At 54.2% G+C, this 24301-nt stretch overlaps 1 protein-coding gene across 2 annotated transcripts in view; it reads right to left on the reverse strand.

Annotated features, from left to right (window-relative positions):
• The window catches only part of MLLT1 (MLLT1 super elongation complex subunit), a 67973-nt gene extending 49487 nt beyond the window's left edge, over positions 1-18486 (reverse strand). Inside the window, exons 1-3 of one of the 2 annotated variants that reach the window (XM_043586344.1) lie at positions 18432-18486; positions 8660-8840; positions 1871-1953 (exon numbers count right to left, since the gene is read on the reverse strand). In XM_043586344.1, coding sequence (XP_043442279.1) covers positions 1871-1953; positions 8660-8840; positions 18432-18443 — 276 coding nt within the window. In that variant the 5' untranslated portion in view covers positions 18444-18486. The remainder of the gene's footprint in view (positions 1-1870; positions 1954-8659; positions 8841-18431) is intronic. The other variant, XM_043586345.1, reaches the window with a different exon arrangement.
• Between the last annotated feature and the right edge of the window lie 5815 nt (positions 18487-24301).

The raw sequence follows: 24301 nt of genomic DNA on the forward strand, positions 1-24301 counted from the left end.
AGGCTGAGCGGGCACCACCAGGGTCCAGGTGGCTGCAAACACAGCTCCCGGTAAGGAGGGGAGGGTGTGCGTGTCAGGGACCAGACAGCAGACAGGTCAGTTTCGGGGAACACAAAAGCCTTGCTGGACTGTGGGACCCCAGACTGCTTCTGAACCTCAAAGGAACTAATCCGCGCAACCCAGAGATTTAACTGGCCACGGGGCTCCCATACCACCCACCCTGCAGAATAACCAGTGTGCACAAATGCCAAGAGCTTTCTGCAGATGGACACAGTCTCCCCAGCCAGTCAGCGGGCGCCTATCATCATCCCCTACACACAGGCTTCCCCCAGGGAGCTGAGAGGCCAGCGACACCTGCCCAGAGACTCACCCTGGCATCAGTCCCCGCCCCTTCTCCACACTCCCGGAGCAGTGAGAGGCCTCCCGACGCACGACGTCGGAAGACCGCCCTGCGGCTTGCTGCAAGGCCCAGCCGGAGCCGGGCGGCATCGCGCCCCTATCCCCTGCCTCAGCCCCTGCTGAACAGACACGGAGCCTCTGCCCATGCAGACAGGCTGGCCTCTTCTCTCTAGAGTGGCCGGTCACCGGGCCTCTCAGGTCTTGATTCCCTGAAAGCCTCAGGACGACCCAGGCTACTATGACTGGGGCCCAGGAGGGCCCGCAGCCCAGTCCCACCGAGTCACACCCGCTGAAATGGCACTTGGCTCCCGGCGGCCCAGCACACCTGAGCACCGTTCCCAGAGTCCTTGATGCCTGGTGGATTGCAGAACAGCCAGGTACAAGCAAGGGGCCCACTAAGCAAGTGGTGGCTTCCCAGGGAGATCTCCTTCCTGAAGGAAGGCAGAGCTGCCAGCAGCCAGTCTAGCTAAAGCTCACCATGGCCTCTTGGTGGCGCCTGTGAGGAGCAGAGGCAGGCTGCCAGGAAGGCTCTTTTTAATTACCGGGCTCAAAATAAATAAATAAATAAGCTATGATCTGAATGTGTCTCCCCAAAACTCGTACGTCGAGTCCTAAGCCCCAAAGGTGACAGACTGAGGAGGTGGGACCCACCCTCACGAATGGGATGAGTGTTCTCATAAAGGAGACCCCACGGACCCCTTGTGCCATCCACATGAGGACATGGTGAGAAGTCTGGGACCCAGGAGAAGGCCCCCCCTGACCGAGTGGCCTCCGTGATCTTGGACTCCCAGCCTCCAGAACTGTCAACGGTAAATTTCTGTTGTTTATGAGCCATCCAGGCTGTGGTATTGACTTACAGCAGCACAAACGGAATAAAACTATAAAAACACATACACCCACAGCGTCTAGAAAATACACATGGAGGGAGAGAAAACGACAACCCTTTACAGTCCTTCCCCCCAGAACACCATTTTCAACCCTTCTGATAAGCTTCACTCCTTTTGTCTAGAAATACCACACATAAAGTTGCTTTTTTCACCCAACAATATTCAACACCTTCCTCATCCCAGCGGGACACTGAAGCTTCCGCTAAGAGGCACCGAAAGCACATCCGCCCAGTCGCCTACCGTCGGACAGTCAGGTGACTTCGCATGCCGGCCCCTGCTCACGGCCCAGTTACCGACCCTCCAAGACCACGCACGCACTGTGGCCCCGTCACGGCACGTCACTGCCGACTCGGGGGCCGCACGCACCTTCAGGCAGCTGAACGGGACGTGGCCCGGCTGCTCCCCAAGAAGGCCACGTGCACCTGCGCCCCCAGCCCCCGCCTCCCACGCGAGATGGACGTGCCAGCGCTCTGACTCGGGCGTCCGCTCCCAGGGCTTCCAACACCCCGCCGCGCGTGCGTCACCGGCTCCACCTCCTCTTTGGTGAACTGTGTGTCCTTCTCACTGCCGTCCCCGGATCCTACCTTGTTTTTGAAGTACACCTCGATGGGCATGATGAAGCCAGCGTAACCCGACTCCTCCACTTTGTAAGGGGGCTCCTTGCACACTAAAAAGAAAGGGAAACGCATCATCAGCTTCCTGCACATCCAAAAGCCCGGCCGCAGGCGGCGGTAAAGCACGCAGCCCCTCCACACCTCCCCTCGGGGGCTCAGCTGGCCTCACGGGACTGCGGGGCTTTCCGGGAGGCCAGCTCCCCCGGAAGTGTCAAATCCCATGGAATTCGAAGCATCACAGGGCACAGGAGGAGCAGAGCGGGAGAAAGGTGACCCCATCGCGGAAGTAGAGCAGCAGAGGGGCACAGGAAGGGGCGCGACACCAGCTGAGACGGAGAAGCCACTGCCGGCCACAGGCCGCTCAAGTCCAACCGAATCAGGGCAGTGAGCGTAACTTGGGTGAGGTGCCAACCCCGTGGGGCCCCAGCATCCCAGGCAGGGCGGTGTCCACCACCTTCCACTGCTCCCTCACACCCGTGAACCGAGGCCCAGCTGGGTGCCAGCGCACAGGCGCGGGGAGATGGGAGACGGTGATGGTGGGTCTAAGCTGGGACTTTCCTGGGTTCTATTTTAGTGCTGAACAAAGGCATTCCCAAGTGACTGGACAGAGATTCGTTAACCTCAGAGGCTGAAAAGAAAAAAAAGCTGAAACTAAAACGAACAGCAAAGTACAAGCAAAATGACCTCCAGCAATCTTACCCTCCGGAACAAACCTCAATGTTTTGACATACATGCTGTCATGAAAATACCGTTCTCCCGCTTTTAAGAAAAAGCAGCACAGTACAGGTCAAATCTCCTGGTCCTCCACCCCTCCCTCTCCAGAGGCAATCACTACTGGAAGGCAGGAAAACATCCCGTCAATTGTGAGAAACAATTATGCACCCCTCTGCCCCGGTCAGGTAATTCTTAAGTGGGCCAGAAATTGCTGGAAAAAAACAGTGCATGGAAAAAAATGAAAGCGGGCTTTTTAAAATGAAAACATTGTAAGATTTTTCTCTTAAAAAAATCTTTTAAGCTCTCAAATCATCAAATATCAGATCTCAAATATCTCATGAGCCTCCCCTAACCCAAAAACTGGCCAATGGGGTAGATTTGGAACAGGCAGAGGCCATCATAGGCAGGGCAGCCTTGCATGGGACCCCGGGTTGCAAACCACAGGGGAGCAGGGGAGGGGTTCGTGGCTCAGGCCTCACAGAGAGCAGTCTGGAGCTACAAGGACAGCTGAGGGGTAAGAGCTGGCCTTGGCTCCCTCCACCCCATCCCACCCTCCCTATGAGGCCGGCTACCATCTCCCCAGCGGTGTGCTCACTCGGCACTCTGGGTGCCAGTCCCCACTCCCCGCTGTACGAAAAGCACATGGCTGGTAAACGAGGCTTACTCAACTGGACTGGCCTCCCCAGTGGTGTCGGGGAAGGGGGCTCCCTCAACAGTCCCAGGACATGCCACAGCACACAGCACAGCCTCCTGGAGGCCAGCAGTAGCCCTGGCTGCCTCTGAACCCTGCACCCTAAACACCGTCACTGACACCAGGGTCTACACCTGAATCATCACTGCCACCAAACACAGCAGTGACTGCATTCATTCGTGTACTCTACACCATTTACGTCGGGCACCGTCAGGTGCTGGGATGATGACAGAGGCCATGAGAATGGTCCGTCGTGGGTTACTCTGGGTGTCACCACCCTCTGTCTGACAGCCCACCTAGAAGTATGGAGCAGCCCTGCTCCCAGGAAACAGGCGGTGACCCTGGTAGCCTGGGACACTGTCACGGGTGAGCTCAGCAACAAATCTCTATTCCAACCAGTCTCCTTCTGCTCCTCGGATATCCTCCTGTAGGTGCTGGATGGGAAGCTCAGGTGTAGCCGACCCCAAGACACCTCTTTATCTCCCCCTTAAACCTGTATCGCCCAGCATCCACGCTCAGGACGCGAGCTACCCACCACTCACCCAAGGCCGCACGGTCAGCCCGACTCCTCCCTCTCCCAAGGTCACCCAAGTGCTATCATGTCTGCCTCCAAAACACTCTAGAATGTACCCCACCGCCCCAGCGTCCTGTACCACTGCTCCAGCCCAGGCACCCTGCCTCTCTCACATGGGTTACCACCAGTGCACTAGCCGTTCTGCCTCGGGCTCACTCCCAGGATCTTCTGCACAGGCAGCTGCAATGATCATTCTGAAGTGTGAACCGGACCGGGTCCCCTGATGGCACCCCACTGCCCTCAGGACCAACTTCAAGCCCCTCCATGGGGCTGCAAGGTGTTTTGTCACCTCCAGCCTCACCTCTCATCAGCCTGGCCTCAGGTCCCCTAAGACCCAGCCACAGTGACCCTCTCACATCATGGATCACTTCCTTCTAATGACCTCATTTTGAAACTGGGGGGCCACTCCCTAACCAGAAGCCTGCTGGTCAACAGAACCCACCCTGACTTACAAAGAGCTGTCAATAACAGTTCCCATCCACCTGCAGCGAAGAGCCCAAAGAAACAGGAAAAATTTGGAGACTACAGGAGAACTTGGGGAAAATTAAAAGAAAAATTTAAACCAACAAACTAGAGCCAACGTCCTTAGATCCCAGATATGCCCAACAAATAAAAACAAGACATCTAAAAAGGGACAATTAGAGAGTAGAAAAGGGCTCTTAGATGTTACAAATATACCACTTACAATTTTATAATTCGATGGAAAGACAAAGTTGAGACTGTAGAACAAAAAGACACATTTTTAAAGGGTGAGATGTAAGAAAACAATTCAGATTAAACAAACACTAATAGCAACTGATATTTATAAAGTACCTACTGTGTGCCAGGCACTATTCTTAGCACTATTCTATACATATTAGCTCATTTAATCCTTAAGACAACCTTGTGACACAAATACAATTGTTTCTGTTTTACACAGGAAAATATTTGAGCATAGAGAAGTTAGGTAAAGAAGCATCCCAGGAAGAAGAAAAAGAAAATAGACATTGTCAAAGAAGTAGAAGAAAACTTTTCTGAGCTAAATATGAAGAACACCAAACATCCAACGCTAAGAACAACAAGAAGAGCCTAGAAATAATGCTATAAAAAATATTCTAAATGTTTCTAGAGAAAAGCAAACAAACAAAACAGGTCCTCTGCAATAGCATGAGACCCTGATAGCAACAGACTCCTCAGAAGACAAAGAAGCAGTACTTTAAAAGCTCTAAGTGATAGTGATTCTCAAAGTAAAATATTATACCCAACCAAACTATCAGTCATGTATGAGAACAGAACAGCTAGCACTTTCGAATATCCCAGGAGTCAGAGTTTATTTCCCACACACCTTTCTTTAGAAACTGTTTAAGTAATTAGTCTCTTAGGACATTACTCATTAGAAATTACTCCAGTAAAACAAGGCAAAACACCAGGTAATAAATAAATCCCTGGAAGAGAACAGTAAAATCCCGGGGTAATAGCTACAGAGGTGGCCTTGAGAGCTGCCAGTCCTCATTAAAGAAGGAAGACAAAGAGAACATATCAGAATATCCAGGAGGGGGAAGAAACGCCACCAGATAAAGGAAGTGATGGACAGAATATGAAAAAAAATGCGGCTCTTCTGATGAAGACACAAGGCAAGGGGAAAAAAGGGAGAAGCAAATTTTTCACGAAGTTACAGCCCAAACATGAGGCAAAGTAAACAGGGCTATGTTTTCACTAAGAATTATAAAAAGAACTCATCTGACCTTGACATGACCTTGAGTGGTCTCCTTGGAGTGGCCCAGGGCTCAGCGGATGAGTGGCATCCTGGCAACCCAACCAGCCTAGCAGTGAACAGACTCAATAAAGTCACGACGGTGTGTGGTTTCCAGCGTCTAGAATTAACCCCTAATCTGGGAGAAGTGCCCGTTTCAGTTCAACAGCCTTAACAAGGTCAAGTGTGGCTCCCAAAAGGAGGGGTATAAGGTTCAAGGGAAGACAGGGATGCTCACGTGTTTCTCTTCCCAGATGAAGAGTCAGAAAGCACTGACAAAAGCTGACAGGGCTGAAGAACCTATTCGCTCGCTCAGTAAATAGTAAGCCCCTACGATACCTTTCAGCACCAGCGTCACGGCAGCAAACTAAAGCGAAACACAAACCTCTGCCTTGGGGGAGGAGGGAAGGTGGAAAATACAAGTGATATGTACTCTATGTTAAGGTGGCTAAAGAGGGGAGAAAACAGAAAAAGGCTAAGAAGCGTGTGGCCGTGTGGGCGGTTAAAGAAAGAAACCATGAGTTCGGCCCAGCAGCCAGAGCTCTTTCCAAAACGGTGACTGCAGCCTCTGCGGAGGATGCAAATGGTGAGCAGGTTGGGCTCCTCACTCAAGGTCACAAGACTCACAGAGATGACCACTGAAAAGATGGTCACTTACCCGCACAACATTGGAGGAGACGCTGGAGGAAGGGCGGGAGTTTGGGATAGAGCTGGTAAGTCAAAGACAGGGCTTCAGTGTGGAAGATCAAGAAGCAAGTAGCAAATCCAACACTACTGCTCTAAGATGCGAGGGAAGGACAAACCCAGGAAGGGCCAGAGTGCCCCCGGGAGGGGTGACAGGTGTGGGACAGTAAGGGGAACTCCGCGCCCTGCACACCTCTGTTGGGTTTGTTATGAGCACATATTCGATTTAAAAAATACTTTTAAAGCCCATCAAGTATAATTTCAGACATCCCTGCCCCAAATTCTCTTTAACCTGATCCACGTTGCGCTGACAACTGGCAAGATGAGTTCTGTCCACACAACACACAGGGAACTGGGCGTTTATCATCTGATACATTTGATGCAGCCGCTGTGTGTGGGCATCCGTCCGTCCGCACTCACAGGCAGACTTCGCAACCAGCACGATTCAGCTACTGATTACACCTCTTCCCTTGATGGGCTCAGAGGGCGCACCCCACTCATCACCCCACTTCCCAAGTTCCTGGAGCTCAGAGGCTGTGCCGCTTCCATATGACCACAGCGGCCCACTGGGCCTCTCCGAACCTCAGTGGACACATCTACCTTGCAGGGATTCTGGGAGGCCCCACGTCGCCGGGCTGTCGTGGCCCATGGCACAGAGCAAGGGCATGATAAACACAGACTGCCATTAACATTACTCCTGGTGGCTGTTTGCTTACTGGCCTTGTGGGGACAGAGATGAAACACGCAGCTTACAGGTGGATGGACGGCACCCTGGGGCCACCCCAGAGAGAAAGGGAGAAGAGAGGGGAGGGCAATGGTGAAGGAGAACTGGAGAGGAGGCAGCCCAAGGAAGCACGGAGGGCCCAGGCCAGAAGGCTGGCAGCCACAGACGGCACTCTGCTGCCAGCACAGGCACAACCTGAGCGAATGGGCGTACCGGCCGCCGGTAACACGCTGCGGCACTGACCCAGCCCCTGGGCCCGTGTGCAGACACTGCTTTAAAGCACAGGCTGTGTAGCCAGCCCGCTTGCACCTGCCCCCCATCTGTAAGGGGGTTGTGGGGAGACTGAACAGAGACCCCGCACAGGAAAAGAGCTTAGCAGAAAGTGCCCAGGAAACGCCATGGTTTATTATTACTGAAGATGCTTTATAGACAGCTGCTGTTGCAGGAACCAGATCCATTCTCCTCCAGGATGCTCAGAAAGAAGGAAGAGGAGACAAGATGAGGACCCAGGAAAGCAGAAATGAGGGAAGGGAATAAATGAGAGCCAATAGAAGAAACCAGAAGAAAAAAAAATGGCTACCACACCACTAGGACTCTCCAGCTGCCTTCCCTTGTGAACCAGGACTTTCTACATGTGTAACATACATCACTTCCCCAATAGACCACAACTCACTTGCCGGCACAGGTCCAGGACCCCAGGGGATCCTACAATGTGCTCCTGCTTCAGCCTGAGGCCATCCATGCCTGCTTATGGCTTGGCCCCATGGCCCCTGGCACTTGGGACGGGGGGCTCAGCAGTGGCTCTCACCACGCTGAACTATTCTTCCAGCAAGAGGTCCTTCTCTCCTCTGTCAACACAACCATTCAAGAAACCATGTACTGGACCCCTGTGATGTACCACACCTCACCCAGGGGGCTCCATAGTGAGAGCAGACACGGCCCCGGCCCCCACAGAGCTGACAAGACAGCCAACAACTTCATTCCAAATTCCCCAGGAGTGTTCTCTGAGCCCCATAAACTGAGTTCCCATTCTCTGCCTCATCAGACTACAGGGCCACAGATAATCAAGATCTGTGCAGAATGCATGAATGAGGCACTTACTTCTGCCCAAGAAACGGCAGTCTGAGTGTGAAGGGGTGAAGCACAGAAGGAAGACACGTAAGACAGCAGTAAAATGAGATTTTTGCCCCAAATATCATGAAATCCTTAAAATGGCATCTCTCATCAACTGTAGGCCCAATAAGCAATTTCCTGATTCCTCACCAGGTGGGTGTAAGTCGCCCTTCCCACCCACTGGCCTTCGGCTACGTTCTCTGGATGCTTCTCAGAGACCGAGTCTAAATAATGACACAAGACACAGTCACCACCTCCTGTGGCTTTTCTCTACAATGAATTCATCAACTGAAGGAAAGGCAGGCAGGAGGGAGGAGGACCATTTTAAGGTCGCAGAAGGGCCACATCCTGGCTGGGCACCTTCTCTCTCCAACACGGCAAGGGGGGCAAGCCAGAAGCTCCCAGAGTGTGGGCCCTGTTGCTCCTGGGGAGGGGATGGAGACAAGCCCTCCAAGGAGCGATGACACATGGGCGGTGGCACAGCCCTGAGCCCCGCAGGGCTGCCCAGCCAGGCTGGAGGCACTCACCGCGCTTGGGCTTGGGGAAGCTGTCATGCAGCCGGAAGACCACTTTCTCCACGAAGTGCTGGATTTCACATTGCTCGGGGCCACGGACAAACACCATCCAATCGTGGGTGAACCCCTCCGTTGTGGGCTTCTTGCGCAGTTGGGCACGGTGTCCCAGCTCTAACTTGACCTGGACAGTGCACTGGAGGGAGAAAGAGGCGGGCACGGGTCAGTGATGAGGCCAGGGCAGGGGACGGCAAGATTCCCACCCCATCGCCTACAGAGCGTGGCCAGCACTGGCCACGGGAGCCGCAAAGACCCCTGGGCACTGCCACGGGCTTCCCAACCCACAACGAGAGTGCAAAGAGCCTCCTGGGGCTTACAGTGAACCAGGCACTGTGCGAGCGGCCCTGCGGGCCCTCTTTCTCCAGCCCGCCCCCTGGAGGCCCTGTGCTTCCTCCTTCTAGCCCTCACCCTCCACCCCAGCAGGACAACCTCCCCACTGTTCCTCCAAGTCTTGCTCATTCCTGTCTCAGGGCCTTGGCACCTGTGGTACCCTCTGCCTTGGACGCTCTTTCCCTAGGCCATGGCTGGCTCCCTCTTGTCACTGAGGTCTCGGCTTGAATGTTACCTTCTCTGGGAAAACCCCCGCCCCCCCCGCCCCGGGCCACCCAGTCTGAAAGCACCTACCACCACCCCCATCACCCTGTGTCACATTGTACATTCTCAGCATCTGTCACTATTGGAGCTCATCTTGCTAACAAGCTGCTGGCTCTGCTCGAACACCTGCTGACTCTTGGGGCTGCCTCCTTGTCCAGAGCTGGAATCCTCACCAAGAGCTCCCTGAATACAACCCTCAGTGTGACCCAGAGTGCAATTACCTCATGAGGAAAACAGATGAGGAAAACGAGGTTCTGAGGTGGAGCTGCTAAGCTGCACACAGTCAGCTGGCAGGGAGCGGGGCCCAGACTCAAGCGCAGGGGTGCGTCCCCTGAGGGCCCACTCCCTTAGCCCCTGCCATCTCGCCTCCCTGCTCAAGTCACCCAAGCTCCTTGATTAAAGCGTTTTCACTCTCCTCTGCCCCACAGGATGCCTCTGGGGAACAGAGACCCTCGGGGTCACCTGAGTCCACAAAAGCATCGCCTGTCGGTGTTAAAAGCAGAATGGTGGTTCACAGTTGGAATGGAGGGGGCCAGGAGGAAGCCCCCGGGGATCTGGGGACCTCGGCAGTCAGGCTCTCTGCGTGTGTGCGACACTGTGCCTGAAATGTAAGGTAGCTCCTGCCGGTTCCACTCCACCGAACACAAAGCCACAAAACTTTTGAAGCACTCACACCCCTCGGTGGGCCAAGAGCACTGATGGGGAACCCACTGTAAACACGCACTCTGGTGTGTGAGATCCTCCCCAGTCTGCTGGGAGATACAGCCTGACACCTAGTATCAGATGCAAGAATGTTACAAAGAAACCAGAGGCCAAGAGGACACTTGTTCCTAAGTGCCGAGGACAGCCAGGAGTAAGTTGTCCGCTGGCGGGTAGCGGGCAACCACGCTTCCCCAGCCAAGCCACCTCCCACCCGCCCCCTGTGCCCTCTCTCCAGGGAACCACCCTCCTCCCCGACTGGAGACCTCCTGCTCTGGACTCTGGACCCCCTTTCTCCCCAGCTGACCTCATGTGACCTCCTGCCTCTTCTCTGGGATCCCTCCACCCGGGCAGATCCCGCTGCCAATGCCAGCGGCTCCCTCCCTCCACGCCCTCTCACTGGCTGCCAGGCCAGGAAAGCAGGACAGACACAAACTGTCGCTTTGCCGGTTCAGCTTTCAATGGCTCGCCACTCCCTCAAGTAAGGTCCAAAGGCCTCAGCACACCTCCCATCTCCCACTGGTGTGTTTCCTCAGGCCCAAGACGCCCGTTATTTTTCCCCTTTAAAGCTGTTTAAAAATTATTATTTATTTGGGGAAGAGCGCAAGCAGGGGAGGGGCAGAGGGGGGAGGGGGACAGAGGATCTGCAGCAGACTCTGCTCTGACAGCAGAGAGCCCGATGCACCGGGGATCGTGACCTGAGCTGAAGTCGGACCGAGCTACCCAGGTGACCCCCCGCTTTTTAAAGCTCTTTCAGGTCTGAGTACGTCTTGCCATCTACACGGAAGTTTTACGTGTCGAGGTGTGTGCATTCCCACACAAACACAGGAACTGGCCCTAAGCTGGCGGCGTGCCTTAGAGGGTCCACGGCAGTCTGTGCGCCAATTCCGCCGCGCCCACTTCACCCCATGCCGGCTCCCTGGCTGCTCACTGCTGCCTCCGCAGAGACCCCATCTAGCCCGCCCTTTCATATCCACGTCGGGGGCACACGGGGCATCGATGACACCAGAGAATTTACACTAAGGAGCCTTCCTAGATCAGCAAATTGTAAGTGGTGCTCTCCCAAGGGGAGGAACCAGTAAGGACACTGGGAAGGACAGGGCAGGCCCAGTGAGGGAGGGGCTGGCGGGAGGGAGGCTCCGGGCGCTGAGTGAGCCAGCTGTCGACCACAGAGCAGGGGTACCCCCCCGCACAGGCTGCCGGTCACTGCAGGGCTCCCCAGGGAAAAGTGCAGGGACTTGCAGGGTCCGGGGCCACAGGAGGGAGGAGTGAGGGTCGGGGTGGAGCATTTAGATTCCACGCGGCAGGAATGGCAGCCAACTGTATGCAGATGATGGATGCGAGGAAACGGTATCTGAGTCAAAGTTCCCCGGCAATTGTGTACAGTCTGGGCTGAAGGCAGAAAAGGACAGACAGACAGACAAACAACAAGCCTGCTAGGAAGCAACCAGAGGGAGTGGCTGGAAAAGGAGGTTTGGTCGAGTCTGAAAGGGGAGAACCGGTAGGACTTAAGACTGGACGGAGGGATGCCTGGCTGGCTCAGTGAGAAGAGCATGCAACTTTTTTTTTTTCATATTTATTTATTTTGAGAGAGTGCATGTGCACGCATGGGGGAAAGGCAGAGAGAGGGAGAGAGAGAATCTCAAGGAGGCTCCACACTGTCAGCACAGAGCCGGACACGGGGCTCGATCTCACCTACCATGAGATCACGACCTGAGCCAAAATCAAGAGTCGGACGCTCAACTGACTGAGCCACCCAGGCGCCCCAGAAGAGCATGCAACTCTTGATCTCAGGGTCATGAATTCAAGCCCCACGCTGGGTGTAGAGATTACTCAAACAATAAATAAACAAACAAACTTAAAATTAAAAGCAAAAGAATGGATGGAGGGGACACGAGGCAAGCTCAACCCCAAGACCCAGGGCACTGGGGTCCTGCCAAGCAGTGGAGGGGGTGGGGGGGGAGGGGGACAGGCGACAGGGGATATTCAAGGGGAAACACACCAAAAGCTAGATGCGAGAGACTAAACGTCTAGATAAACAAGCAATGCTCAAATCAACCAGCCTCCCTCTGCAGAGCACTGCACATGGGCCACGTTCAACGAACCCAAACAGTGTTTCCGTTACCCCGATGGGCTGTAATCCCCAGATGCCCTTACACGCATGACAGAAACTCTGCCCCTCTCGCCGGTGTGTCCTCACAGAGAAATCGGGAGACATTCTCTGGACTGCGGGGAGGGTTACAGGTGAACTGAACACACATCATCTTAACAATACACTGGCAAACGACTTTGGCTTTTGGTTCTTCGGAGTTAACTCCTACGCAAGGCGATGTCGCCTCAGATTCTGCAATCCACCAATCGGGCCGCTCCAACTTTGGCTGCCTTCTCAGCATTTCTGATGAGCTGGGGCTCCTACCCGGGGCACACAAGGGGCAGGGCAGCTATTGAGAAAGAATGGAAGGCCACAGTCCCGTCGGAGGGGGAACAAAGTGCCAAAGGAACGCTCCAGAGGCCAAAGTAAACAGGAAGGTTCTGAAGCGGCACTGGATGATCTCTGTCGCTGGCAGACCGTGCCCAAAGCTCTGCCCGGGCAGCATCTAGGCCCCGGGGTCTGGCACTAACTCAGCCTGGACACCCCCCAGCCTTGAGGTGCCAACGACAGCACATGCTGGTGCACTAAGGGGAGGAACGCTCCCCCGAATAAAGACAGGGGAACAACACAACCTCTGGCCACTCTCTTAGAGAAGAAATCAGATTCAGGAAGACATTCGTGCTACTCACACTGGAGGCAAGCAAGACACTGAGCCCGGCCAACTGCTCCGACTTGTCAAGTCATGATAATTTATTGACACAACTAAGCCAATTCCGCCTTCAAGGTTCTGCCCCCCTCCTGCCTTACTCCACCTGGACTCCTGCCCCATGCATGAGAACCAGAGAACTGAAACACAGTTAGCTCTTTCTCCAGGAAGGGTGCCTGGCTAAAGAGGTTAACTACCGGTTAGGTTAAGCTCTCAACGGTCTTGGAAGGAATGAATCTCATGTGTCCTGCCTGTTGCTTGGAGGCGCTCTGTGCAACCTGGCCCCTGGGGACCAGGGGACCCGGCCTCAGTTCCTGCCATGTCCCAGCACCCGGGAACTGTCCTGCCACCCACTCCCCTAACAAAAGCTGGGAACAAAGGGGGGAACGTTCCAGGACTGTCCTGGAAAGAGCTGACCATTTTACTTCTGGGAGATCATCTGGAAGGTCTGTAGATGGAGACAGAGCAGCTCAAGGGCTCTGAAGGCCGTCCTGGGACAGCTAGGCTTGGGCTAAGGGCCTCGGCAGGGCACTGTCCTCCCTCCAGATCAACTGGAACCCAAGGGCCATAATGCTAAGTCCTGCAAACCAGGCGAACAGATCCTGGAGGGCAGCTTCCCAGGCACTTCGTCACTGAAGAGTACAGGTCCCTCCAAGTGTGGGCTCAAATGGCCAATGCCTGGCAAAGAGGGCGAACCAGCCCAGTTCCAACATCCCCCCTGCTTCCAAGGCCTTTCCTCATCAGATTCTTCCCATATCCCACTAACCCTGCCTTCAGCCTGGGCCCCAGAAGGCAGGTCTTTAACGAGTTTATCTGGAAGACTGCCCCTGATTTCCTGGTGGGAATTCTCTTCAACAGATGATGCCCTTTCCTCAGGGAATTCGTACTTTACCAAGTGGTATAATTATGCCTGGAGTTTGGCTACTGCATGCAATTCCCTCAGATACAATAGTCCCCTCCCCTCCCCTCCCCTCCCAGGAGGAGGAACACCGAAGAGCCTTCTCCCCTCATCAGCCTAGACCGACCGTGCCAAGTCCGGCTGGATCCGGCAGGGCTGCCACCGACCCGGTCCACACCACAGAAACGGGAAAAGGTGCTGGCCCTCATAGAGCGACAGCAACACAGACCAAATAAGATACTCTTGGCAGAACTTTCTCCCCCAGACCCAGCTGGGGGCTCTCAGGAGCAGCCACTGGATCAGAAGGTGAGAAAGATGGGGACATGACGGTTATCCCTCGGGGACAATCCTCTCAAGCAGAAGACTGCCCACACAGAGGCGGGACAGAGCCGAGGGCAGGGGACCTCCCCTAACACCTGCATCAGGCCTTGGTCTTTTCACTGGGGATGCACAGGGGGCTGGTGGCCAACAACGGCACTCATCGGGCCTCGTCCCTTTGGCCCAGGGCACAAAGTTAATGACGAAGGGACAAGAAGGAAGGAGCTCAGTGAATGTCTCTTTGAAAACTAAGGATAAGTGTGTAGACCGTGAAGATACTCGAGGACACCCCCACTCCCTGGTTTTCAGGTGCCCAGGAAGAATGCCCTTACCAGCCTGCCAGGGAGGCCTGGGACAGGGTTTATATTACATCCATTTGAGATGCCCGCAGACACGTAGATGGAGAACTGGCTGTCACCAGAGTTCTGCGGGAAGCAGTGCTGGGAGATTTCTGAACGAGCACAACCCCAATAAAGGCATCCGTCACCAGGTCAGATGGGCCTCGTTACCAAAGGACTGATCCCTAGTTGCTCTTTCAGCCGACGGCTGGCAAAGCTAAGTGCAAGACTCTGTGTTAGAAACTATGATGGATGTAAAGGCGAACAGAACTCTGGCCCCCACCTCAAGTACTGTGCAGGGCATTAACTTTAGGACAAACCACTTGGCACGTCAACTTTCCCGGTGACAGTTTCGGAGCAGGGTGGCGGAGAATAGTGCTCTGCACAAGTCTGAGCGTTTCTCGGCAAGGTTTGGGAAAAGGACAGTTACCTAGGAATCCCACCTGGCCCTGACACCTCCCGGGGCCGTCCTGAGGCTCCATCATGTCCATGTCTGTAAAATGGGCCATCGCGGTCAAAAACCAACCTCCTCTTCTGGAACAACGGAGGATGGTCGACAGCAGGCGGATCCCAAATCAAACTTGGGAGAAGCAGCAAATATCAACTCAACTGGGTAATTCAACGGGTCGGCCGCCCTCCTCGGGTAATGGGCCCAATGCTTCTGTGAAGGGAGGACTCCCTGGTCCTTGGGAGAACCCAGACTTCTAGATCCCCCTAGGCAACCCCTGTGACCAGAGACCCTCCCCCATCGCCCTTTCTCCATCCTTTACTGTCTGCTCAGCCTTCACCCACACCCGCTCCTTCCCCTCCATCCTCGGAGATAAATCACAAGCCTCCCCCCATGCACCACTCTTCCCCCCTAAAGAAACGCAACCCCCCCACCCAATGGACCCGTAAGTATGGACTAGGCAGGGTGGCTGGCGGAATCAAATAGGTGGGTAACAGTCAGGGCAAAGGAAGCCAGAAGGACTTTTCCTGGCCACGGGGAAAGGATTGCAATGCTGAGAAGTTGGGAGCGCAGAGCAAAGCGCAGGATCCCCCTGCTCAGCTGGAAAGTTCTAGAGAACACAACAGGGAGGTAAGGAGAATCAAAGCCTCCCGAAGCAAGCAGGCCCTTGGGGGAAAGTCCTGTGGTTCCCCATCGGACTGAGGCATTTACAGGTTTGGGGCAACTCAGGGGAGAGAGGGAAAGCTGAGATTCTGCTGGGTTCAAAGCATTTGCCCCGCACCCAAGTCCTAGGACGCTCACAGCCAACTCACCCACTTGGGTAGAGGACACCATTCTCTCCCGTCTTCCCAGAGACTGCTCTCTCTGTAAAGAAGGGACAGAGCTCCTGGGCCTCTCCCAAATTTGCAGAAACACGGCCAGGGATAAAGAATCAGACTACGGAATGCCACACACTTTCCCGTGGGATCGGGTTCACTTGCAAATACTTCTGCAAGCAGTTAGGCTAGCACCTATGGTGCTATGGAACTTTCTGCCATGAGGGAAATGTTGTCTCTCGGAGCTGTGCCTTAAGGTGGCCAGCAGCTCACTAGTGACAGTGAATGGGCCCTTAAGACGTGGCTGGTGCCACGCAGAAATTGACTTTTTCCGTTTTGGTTCATTGCCACGTAAAAAGCCACAAGGACTAGTGGCTACACACCGGGCAGTGGGGCTCTCACTGACCAGCCCAGCAGAGTTCACCAGTCCACCGAAGCAAGACCGTTCTCTCTCTGACACAGGCCAAGAATGCCATCCACCCTCACCCTTCCACTTACATAAATGACAACCACCCAGACCGCCAGGGCCCAGCAAGTCACAGGGGAATAAACACACTTGGGCCTAAGATACCTCCCTGGGGGACTGACTGGCTGGTGGGGTGACAGGCAGGAGCCACATCCTATGCCTGAGCGGGACCCAACATGACTTTCCCACCGGTGGGTTCCATTCCAAGTGGACCCTGAAGGTATATTCTGTTTTGTTTTCGTAACTCAGTACAGACTGGACGTAATAGGCTCTGTCCCTGCAGAAGTGAACTCACACCCGCTGCCACGATCCACCACTCCAGCCCACCTCTCAAGAGAAAGGTAGCAACGCCAAAGATGAAAGAGAGATCGTGGTGAGAAGGTCCCACAAGCACAAGCCTCAGCGATCCTGTACCCCCACAGTTGACCGGGATGGGCAAGGGGCGGTCTCCTGCCTGCACACCTCCCAGCCACACAGCGCCTTACCAGACAGCACCGCCTCGGTGGCGCCAGCCGCCAGGGACGCCCCAACCTGCCCTGACTGACTGCAGAGATTTCAGCTGCCACCCCCGTAGCCCCACACTGCCGCCTCTCCTGGCCCCGTGCCCCTGGAAGCCACGGGCACTGGGGAAGGATGAAGAAATAAATGACCCCAGGTCGGGGGCCGCAACAGTCCCGAAGAGGGTTAGGGGCGTGGGTACTGAAGAGGAGACGGTGCAGAGCTGGTGAAGGGCACCCCAGGGGCCTGAACGGCCTGGGGTTTATTTCAACTGACACAATTGTCTCCGGGTTTCCAGACAGAAGGGCAAGGGGGGCCACGGGGAAAGCGTATGGAATCTGGGGAGCCACCCTGGGTTTGAAGCAAGGCTCCCAGTGAAGGCTCCAAGATGCTGGGGAGGGAAGGGACATGGGGCATGCTGAGGGGAGGGGACAGTGGCTGAAAGCCAACACATCAGGCTGGGGGATGCTGGAAGGAAGTGGGAAACCCTGAATTCAAGGAGAGAGGTACAGGGGGGCCGGGGAAACTGCAGGTCTGTGAAGGGAAGCCAGCTGAGCTCGGAACGGGCAGACTGAGATCTGGACTGGGGGAAAATGCGGGGAAGTGTAAACCAGGGTTGCAGGGGCAAAGAGGACCCAAGCTGAGGGGAGCGAGGCATTTGGTGTCTAGAGGGCTTGGGGGGCTCCAGGTCGGAGCAGACAATGCCCCTAGGCCTGGTCTGAAGGCGGAAAGAGAGCCCCTCAGACACTAGGGGCCGAGGGACTGAGCAGGGCCTGAAACCTGAGGGAGCTGAGAAAGCAAGCCCAAATCCAAAGTGGGGGTGATGGGGTGGGCTCAACGCAGGCCTGGGTCCTCGTGTGAAAAACCCAGACCCTAGCCAGAGGTCGAGGGGAAACGGTCACTCAGGCTAAGGCAGTGGCAGGAGCAAGGGGGAGCAAAGGCTCGGCCCTGGAAGAAAACGAGGGATAAAAAGGCTTAGGGTGGGCCTAGGTTAGAGGAAGCAGGGGGCTGCACCAAGGTTCTGGGGGTTCTGCGGGGTTGGGAGGAGGGGGATTTCAAACCCCAGCAAGGGTCTAAGGAAGCAGCAGCAGCAGCAGCATTAGGCTGCGGGCTCAAGGAGTTTGAAGGGACTCAGGGCCAAGAGTCCAGAGAGAAAGGGAGACAGGCCCTGGATCCAAAGAAGGGTGGTACAGGGCCAGATCTGACAAATCTGAAGGGTCCCGGGGACAGCCGTGGGGCTCTCTGGGCTGGGGCGGTGTCCCCAGGGGTGCCTGTGGGACTCTGGCGGGGTTGGGGTCCCCACGGGGTTCTGGGCCGCGCTGGGGTCCCAAAAGGCATCCCAGGGGTTTCTGGGCCACCAGTGGGGGCTCTGGGCTGGTTCAGGGGCCCGAGGAGTGTCCCAAAGGGTGCTGGGCTGGACTGGACTCCCAGGGGGAGTCCCAGGAGAGTCTGAGCCGCCTGTGGAGACTCTGGCCTGGGTCGGGGTCCCGAAGAGCGTCCCAGAGCGTTCTGGGCTTGCCTGGGATCACAAGGGGGCATCCCGGGAGGGGGGGGGGAGGGTCTGGGCTGCACTGGGGTTCCGAGGGGCGTCTCAGGGGGCTCTGGGCTGGGCCAGGCCGGGGTCCTCATAGAAGTCCGAGGCGCTCTGGCCGGGCCGGGGTCGGGATGGGGGAGGGGCGCCCCCGCCCCACATAAAGGCCGGGGGAGCGGCGGGCGAGCACAAAGCGGGGCGGGCGGGAGCCGAGTGTGGGCGGGGAGGCCGGGACCAAGGAGGGCCGGGCGGGCGGGTCGTGGGAGGGAGGGAGGGGACCGGGCGGGCGGCGGGCTGCGCTGGGGCGGCGCGGCCGCTCCTCACCTGATTGTCCATGGCTGGCGCCCCGCCCCGCCCCCGGGCCCCGCGTCGCTCGCCGCCGCCGCCGCTCAGCGCCGCCCCGCCGCCCTCATTGTCTGTCAGGCACCGCCGCCGCCGCCGCTCCCGGCTGCCCGCCCGCCCGCCAGCCCCGCGGAACCGGAAACCACCGCCAGTTCGGGTCGCGCACCGACCGCGGGCCCCCGCCGCCGACTCTGGCCTGCCGCCCCGACTGGCAGCCTCCCGGGCCAATCGGCAGCGCGGACGGCCGCTCGTGGGGCGGGACTTCCTTCCTGGCGGGGGCCTGCCGGGCTGCGGTCGGAGGGACGAAGCCCGCAGCCAATGGGAAGCCCGAACCGGAGGGGCGGTGGGAGGGAGGGAGGGAGGCGCGAGGCGAGCCCTGCGGAGGGGAGCGCGAGGTGTGCGCCGCACGTGGAGGGGGGCGGGGGCGGGACGGGCGCGCCGCGCCTGCGCACTGCGGCCCGCAGGGGGCGCTGCCTCGTGGCCGGAGCTCCCGGGGCCTGAGCCTAACCTAGTCCGGCTGAGGTGGCGGTTCGAGCTCTGGGGTGGGAGCATCGGGACCACTTTTGTTTCGTAGCCACGTGTTACTACCGGTGTCATGGAATGGGCTCTGGGCTCTCGAACTGTAAATTAATTTTCCAAAGCTGGATCTGCTTCAGGGAAAGCCTGGGCGACTCGCTCCTCCCCCTGAGTCTTAGTTTGCACATCTGGGAAACGGGGACACTCAGTACCATGTAACGCTAGGTCAGGCCGATTTGAATGATAACACATTTGAAACCTGCTCCATTAAAATGACCAAGAAACTCTCATTTAATCCATGAAATCTATAAAGCTAATCCCTCTAAAACCGATTTTTAAACTTACCCGTGATAATGTAATTTCACAATTTGTAAACCTTGTTTAGATGAGATATAGACATAATACCCTATCTTTTTCAGGATCATGTGAGCCATTTGTCTCTCGGACAATAGGACTTCTCCCTGCAACTTGGGGACCATTGTACAGTTATTTTTAATTTCTTATAGGGGTGCCTGGGTGGCTCAGTCTGTTAAGCTCCTGACTTCGCTCAGGTCATGATCTCGCGGTTCATGGGTTCAAGCCCTGCATCCGGCTCTATGCTGACAGCTCTGAACCTGGAGCCTGCTTTGGGTTCTGTGTCTCTCTCTCTCTCTCTCTCTCTGCCCCTCCCCTGCTCACTCTCTCTCTCTCAAAAATAAATAAACATTAAAAAAAAAAAACCCTCTGAAGAAGGCCAGATGCTGTCATAGTAACACACCTTCTAATCTAGGGTTAGGTGTGCTGGGGGGTAGAAATGAAGAACACGCTGAGAAGATGAGCAGCAACTTTAATGTGGGTACAGCTTTTTTTTTTTTTTAATCCTATAACTGGGTGGGCGTAAGCAGATCAGTAGTTCTTTTTTTTTAATTTTAAAAAAAAATTTTTTTTTCAATGTTTATTTATTTTTGGGACAGAGAGAGACAGAGCATGAACGGGGGAGGGGCAGAGAGAGAGGGAGACACAGAATCGGAAACAGGCTCCAGGCTCTGAGCCATCAGCCCAGAGCCCGACATGGGGCTCAAACTCACGGACCGCGAGATCGTGACCTGGCTGAAGTCGGACGCTTAACCGACTGCGCCACCCAGGCGCCCCTCTTTTTTTTTAATTTTTTTAATGTTTATTTATTTTTGAGACAGAGAGAGAGACACAGCATGAGCAGGGAAGGGGCAGAGAGAGAGAGGGAGACACAGAATATGAAACAGGCTCCAGCCTCTGAGCTGTCAGCACAGAGCCCGACGTGGGGCTCGAACTCACGAGCTGTGAGACCATGGCCTGAACTGAAGTCGGATGCTTAACCGACTGAGCCACCCAGGCACCCCAGCAGATCAGTAGTTCTAAGTGGCCCTTGAACCAGCGGGCTTGGCATCACCTGGGAACTTTATTCAAAATGCAAATTCTAGTCTCCCTTGATTTATGGAATCAGAAACTCCAGGTGCATGGTCAGCACACAGAGAGATGGCTTAACTAGCCCTTCCGATGATGGTGAAGCTTGCTCAAATTTCAGAAGCACTGCCCCAGGTAAAGGGACAAAAATTGAAGGTGGCGGGAAGGGGGGGCGGGGGGGTGCGAGAAACTTGCAGCAAAGAACCTTCACGCTACAATTGTTGCAAAGAGGAGCTTCAGGAACCCAGCCACCTCCCCCTTACTCTCTGGGAAATTCTCCTGGAATTAGACTCTGAACTATTGGGGGTTTTCAAAACTACATCCCCAGAGCTCCCACTAAATCAGGCGTAACCCTTTAAGCATTGGAAAGAATAATGGAGCAACAACCCAAATCTCCATCAACAGTCGAATGACAAGCAAAACGTTCTCCATCCGTGCAATGGAATATTACCCAGCCTTAAACAGGAAGGAAATTCTGACACCTGCTGCACCCTGGATGAACCTGGAGGACATTATCCTCTGTGAAATAAGCCAGACACACAAGGACAAATCCTACGTGATTCCACTCATAAAAGGTCCCTAGGGGAGTCACATCCATAGAGACAGAAAGTAAGACAGTGGATGCTGGGGCTGGGGAGTCAGTGTGTCATGGGGACAGAGTTTCGTTTGGGGAAAATGAAGATGTTCTGGAGATGGAGGGTGGGGATCGGTTGCCCAACAGTGTGAATGTGCTTAATGCCACCGAGCTGTGCACGGGAAACTGTTATGATCACAAATTTTGTTATGTCTATTTTTACCACAATAAAAAATTAATAAACTTCCTGACCCTGTGAACATATCAATATATCCATGAGTCCATAAGGGTATTAAGACAACAGCAGATGGGGCACCTGGAGGGGGAGGGGGGCTCAGTCGGTCAAGCATCTGACTTCGGCTCCAGTCATGATCTCGTGGTCCGTGAGTTCAAGCCCTGCATCAGGTTCTCTGCTGTCAGCGCAGATCCCGCTTCAGAGCCTTTGTCCCCCTCCTTCCTGCCCCTCCCCTACGTGCTGTCTCTCAAAACAAACAAACAAACAAACAAACAAACATTTAAAAACAACAACATCAGCAGAACTCATTCATCACCTTTGAAAATGACAACTGCACCCGCTCCTTATTTACCATGCCTTTATGGCAGGAAACCAGCCCCGGTTGATGAGGAAAAGCACTTTTCACAGGAAAACACCAGCTGATGATGTTGAAAGGATGATAGCAAAATCACTATTTTGAAGCCACTAATGAAACAGCCATTGCAGACAAGTCACATGCTAAAACCATTCATTGAGAGGTTACGGGGCAGGGGGCCGGGGGCGGGGGGAGTTGGGGGGACTGGATAGTCTCGAGTTCACCCAAGATCTTCCCTCAGATTTCCTGCTTGGTGCGAAGAGGAAAAAAGTAACTTTACCATGGATGCTTCATGCCGTCACCACCTTCGTACAGTGACCCCTCTCAGCAGCAAAAGGAGTGTGTCAAGCAGACTGGTGGGCTCCTGCTAGGGGCGACAGCAAGTACCCAGCACCAAAAAGAAAGTTCATGCCCAAAATGTTTAACTTGAATCTGATCCCACCTGTAGTCCTAACTCCCAAGTTTATAGGAGAAACGCAGAAATACCGACAAACGGAAACGATTGACACCATGAGAAGCAGTCACACAAATCTAGAAGGTGAAATCTCTCAACAGCCTGGCTTCCTAGAGTGAACAGGAGGGAATGAGAGAGACAAGGTGACTGTCCAGAGTTACAGGACATGGCATCATAACCAGCTTCGATGTGGGCGTCTGTCATTGGACCTTGGGTTTAGATCAAACGAGCTGTCAGCAGAGAAATATGAATATGGATGATCGTAGGTGATACTTGAAAATGTATCGGGTTAGCAGTGATAATGAGATCATGGCTGTGCAGGAAAATGTCCTTATTTTCTAGAGATGCATAGGGGTGAAATGCCAGCATGCTCATTGCGTTTAAAATACATTAATAAAAAAAATAGATAAAGCAAAAATGGCAAACATTAAGCGTTGTTAAATCTAGATGATGGGTGTTTGGGAGTTCATCAAACTGTTCTTTGTACTCATCTATATGTGTGAAATTTCTATAATAGAAAGCAAATTAAAAAAAAAATGCATCCTGTGCCTGAAATAGAACCACGGTATTCTGTCCTTTAAGAGGTAAACAGAGGGCTGCCCCATTTTCTCATTGGAGGTGGCCATGTCATATCCAACACCTGCTAGGTGCAAACTCATATTATCTCATTTCATCCATAAGGCTGAGAAGTAGGTGTTACTGCCCCCATTTTAGAGATGAGGAAACTGAGGCTCAGAAGGGGTGGGTGAGTTGCCCAAAGTTGCATGGTGAGTATATGGCAGAGCCGGGGACCTTCTCAATGAGACCCACCCTGACCACCCCATCTAATTCTTCACCCCCCCCCCACCATAGCTCCCCAACCCACCTGACCCTGCTTTAATTTTTCCTTTATCCACAGCACTTACCACCTCCTAATATATGCATATCCACTTGTGACGTCTGTCGTCTGTCTCCCCTAGATAGAATGAAAGCTCCAAGAGAGCAGGGATCTTTGTCTTATTCACTGACATATCCTGGGCACAGTGCCGGCCACAAAGAGGGCGTTCAAAAAATATTTGTCGCACGACCTGAAATAATACTGAATCACACAATGAGAAGGTTAGTTCCTCTTCATTTGTCTTCAGTCTTTCCAATCCCTTCAAGAAAGCCTTGGCTTGGTGCTCAGGTGTCTTTAAGCTCCTCTCTATCACTCACTCACCTACCTTAATGACAAGAGGACAGTCCTAGAGTTCAGATCCCAGGACAGACGATCCTCTCTGGTGTCTGGACATTGAAATCTTCTGAGGGTCTTTTAAAAATGCCAGTGCCAGCAGCCTTAAAAAAATCCCACCTTCAGAGACTCTGGTATCATGAGTCTGGACTTAAGACACCCTCCCCACCTCCCCCCACACACAAACACACACTTTTTTTTTTTTTTTAAGTTCAACTGCGGATTCTAATGTGCAGACTGGGTTAAGAATCACTGAGCTGTAGTTAATCACACTTTTTCGTTGTTACTGTATCAAGTTTTCTGGTTGTTTTTATCTAGGGCAAATGTCTTCTTAAAGTGGTAACAATGTTTCCTATTTGAACACAGCGGGGAGAAAAGGGAGTAGATTTAAAGACATAAAGCAAATAGTAACTTGAGCTTTTGGCAAAATGCATGATTGATACATGTTATCTCGGTGTTGCAAACAATGAAATTGAGCCACAGAGAGGCTTCAAGTGGCCCGAGTCCCACAGCTAGAAAGTAACATTTTGAACCTAGGGAATCCAGTTTGCCCTCTGCTGCTGAACGTTAGGTGCCTATTGCCGCCTAGTGGTCTCGTTTATTTGCTCCCAAGGGGAGGGCTTGGCCTTTATTTACTGGCCTACCTTTCACCTAATAGACAGCTCAGCCCTTCACAATTTGGGGGGAATCCTCTTTCTGATCTCCAGCATGTTCCCTGTACCCACCAGTTTCTTGCCAGCCACAAATGCACACACAGCCAGCATACTGAACATGACCAAGCTGGAGCACAGCCCAGTGGCCAGTTGGAGTCCCATCTTAGATGAACTTCAACTCGGAGCGGGTCTTCTATATCACATTGAAGCCTGTGTCCCGTATCCCAGAGGCGATGGGGAGCCGTGAATGGTATGAGAGCAGACCCAGAATAGGTGCAACAAAGTATTTCCCCGGGAAAGGGCAGCACAGCGGACGTCTGCTATTTTCACTGTGAAACAATCCCTGAGCCAGAGCCAATATGAGCCTGTGTGAATTTTTAAATGGCAGCCCTTCCGGGAGAATGCCAACCCATGACAGGGCATACGACTTGAG

The sequence above is a fragment of the Prionailurus bengalensis genome, chromosome A2, assembly GCF_016509475.1.
Source record: "Prionailurus bengalensis isolate Pbe53 chromosome A2, Fcat_Pben_1.1_paternal_pri, whole genome shotgun sequence".
NCBI classification, from domain to species: Eukaryota; Metazoa; Chordata; class Mammalia; order Carnivora; family Felidae; genus Prionailurus; species Prionailurus bengalensis.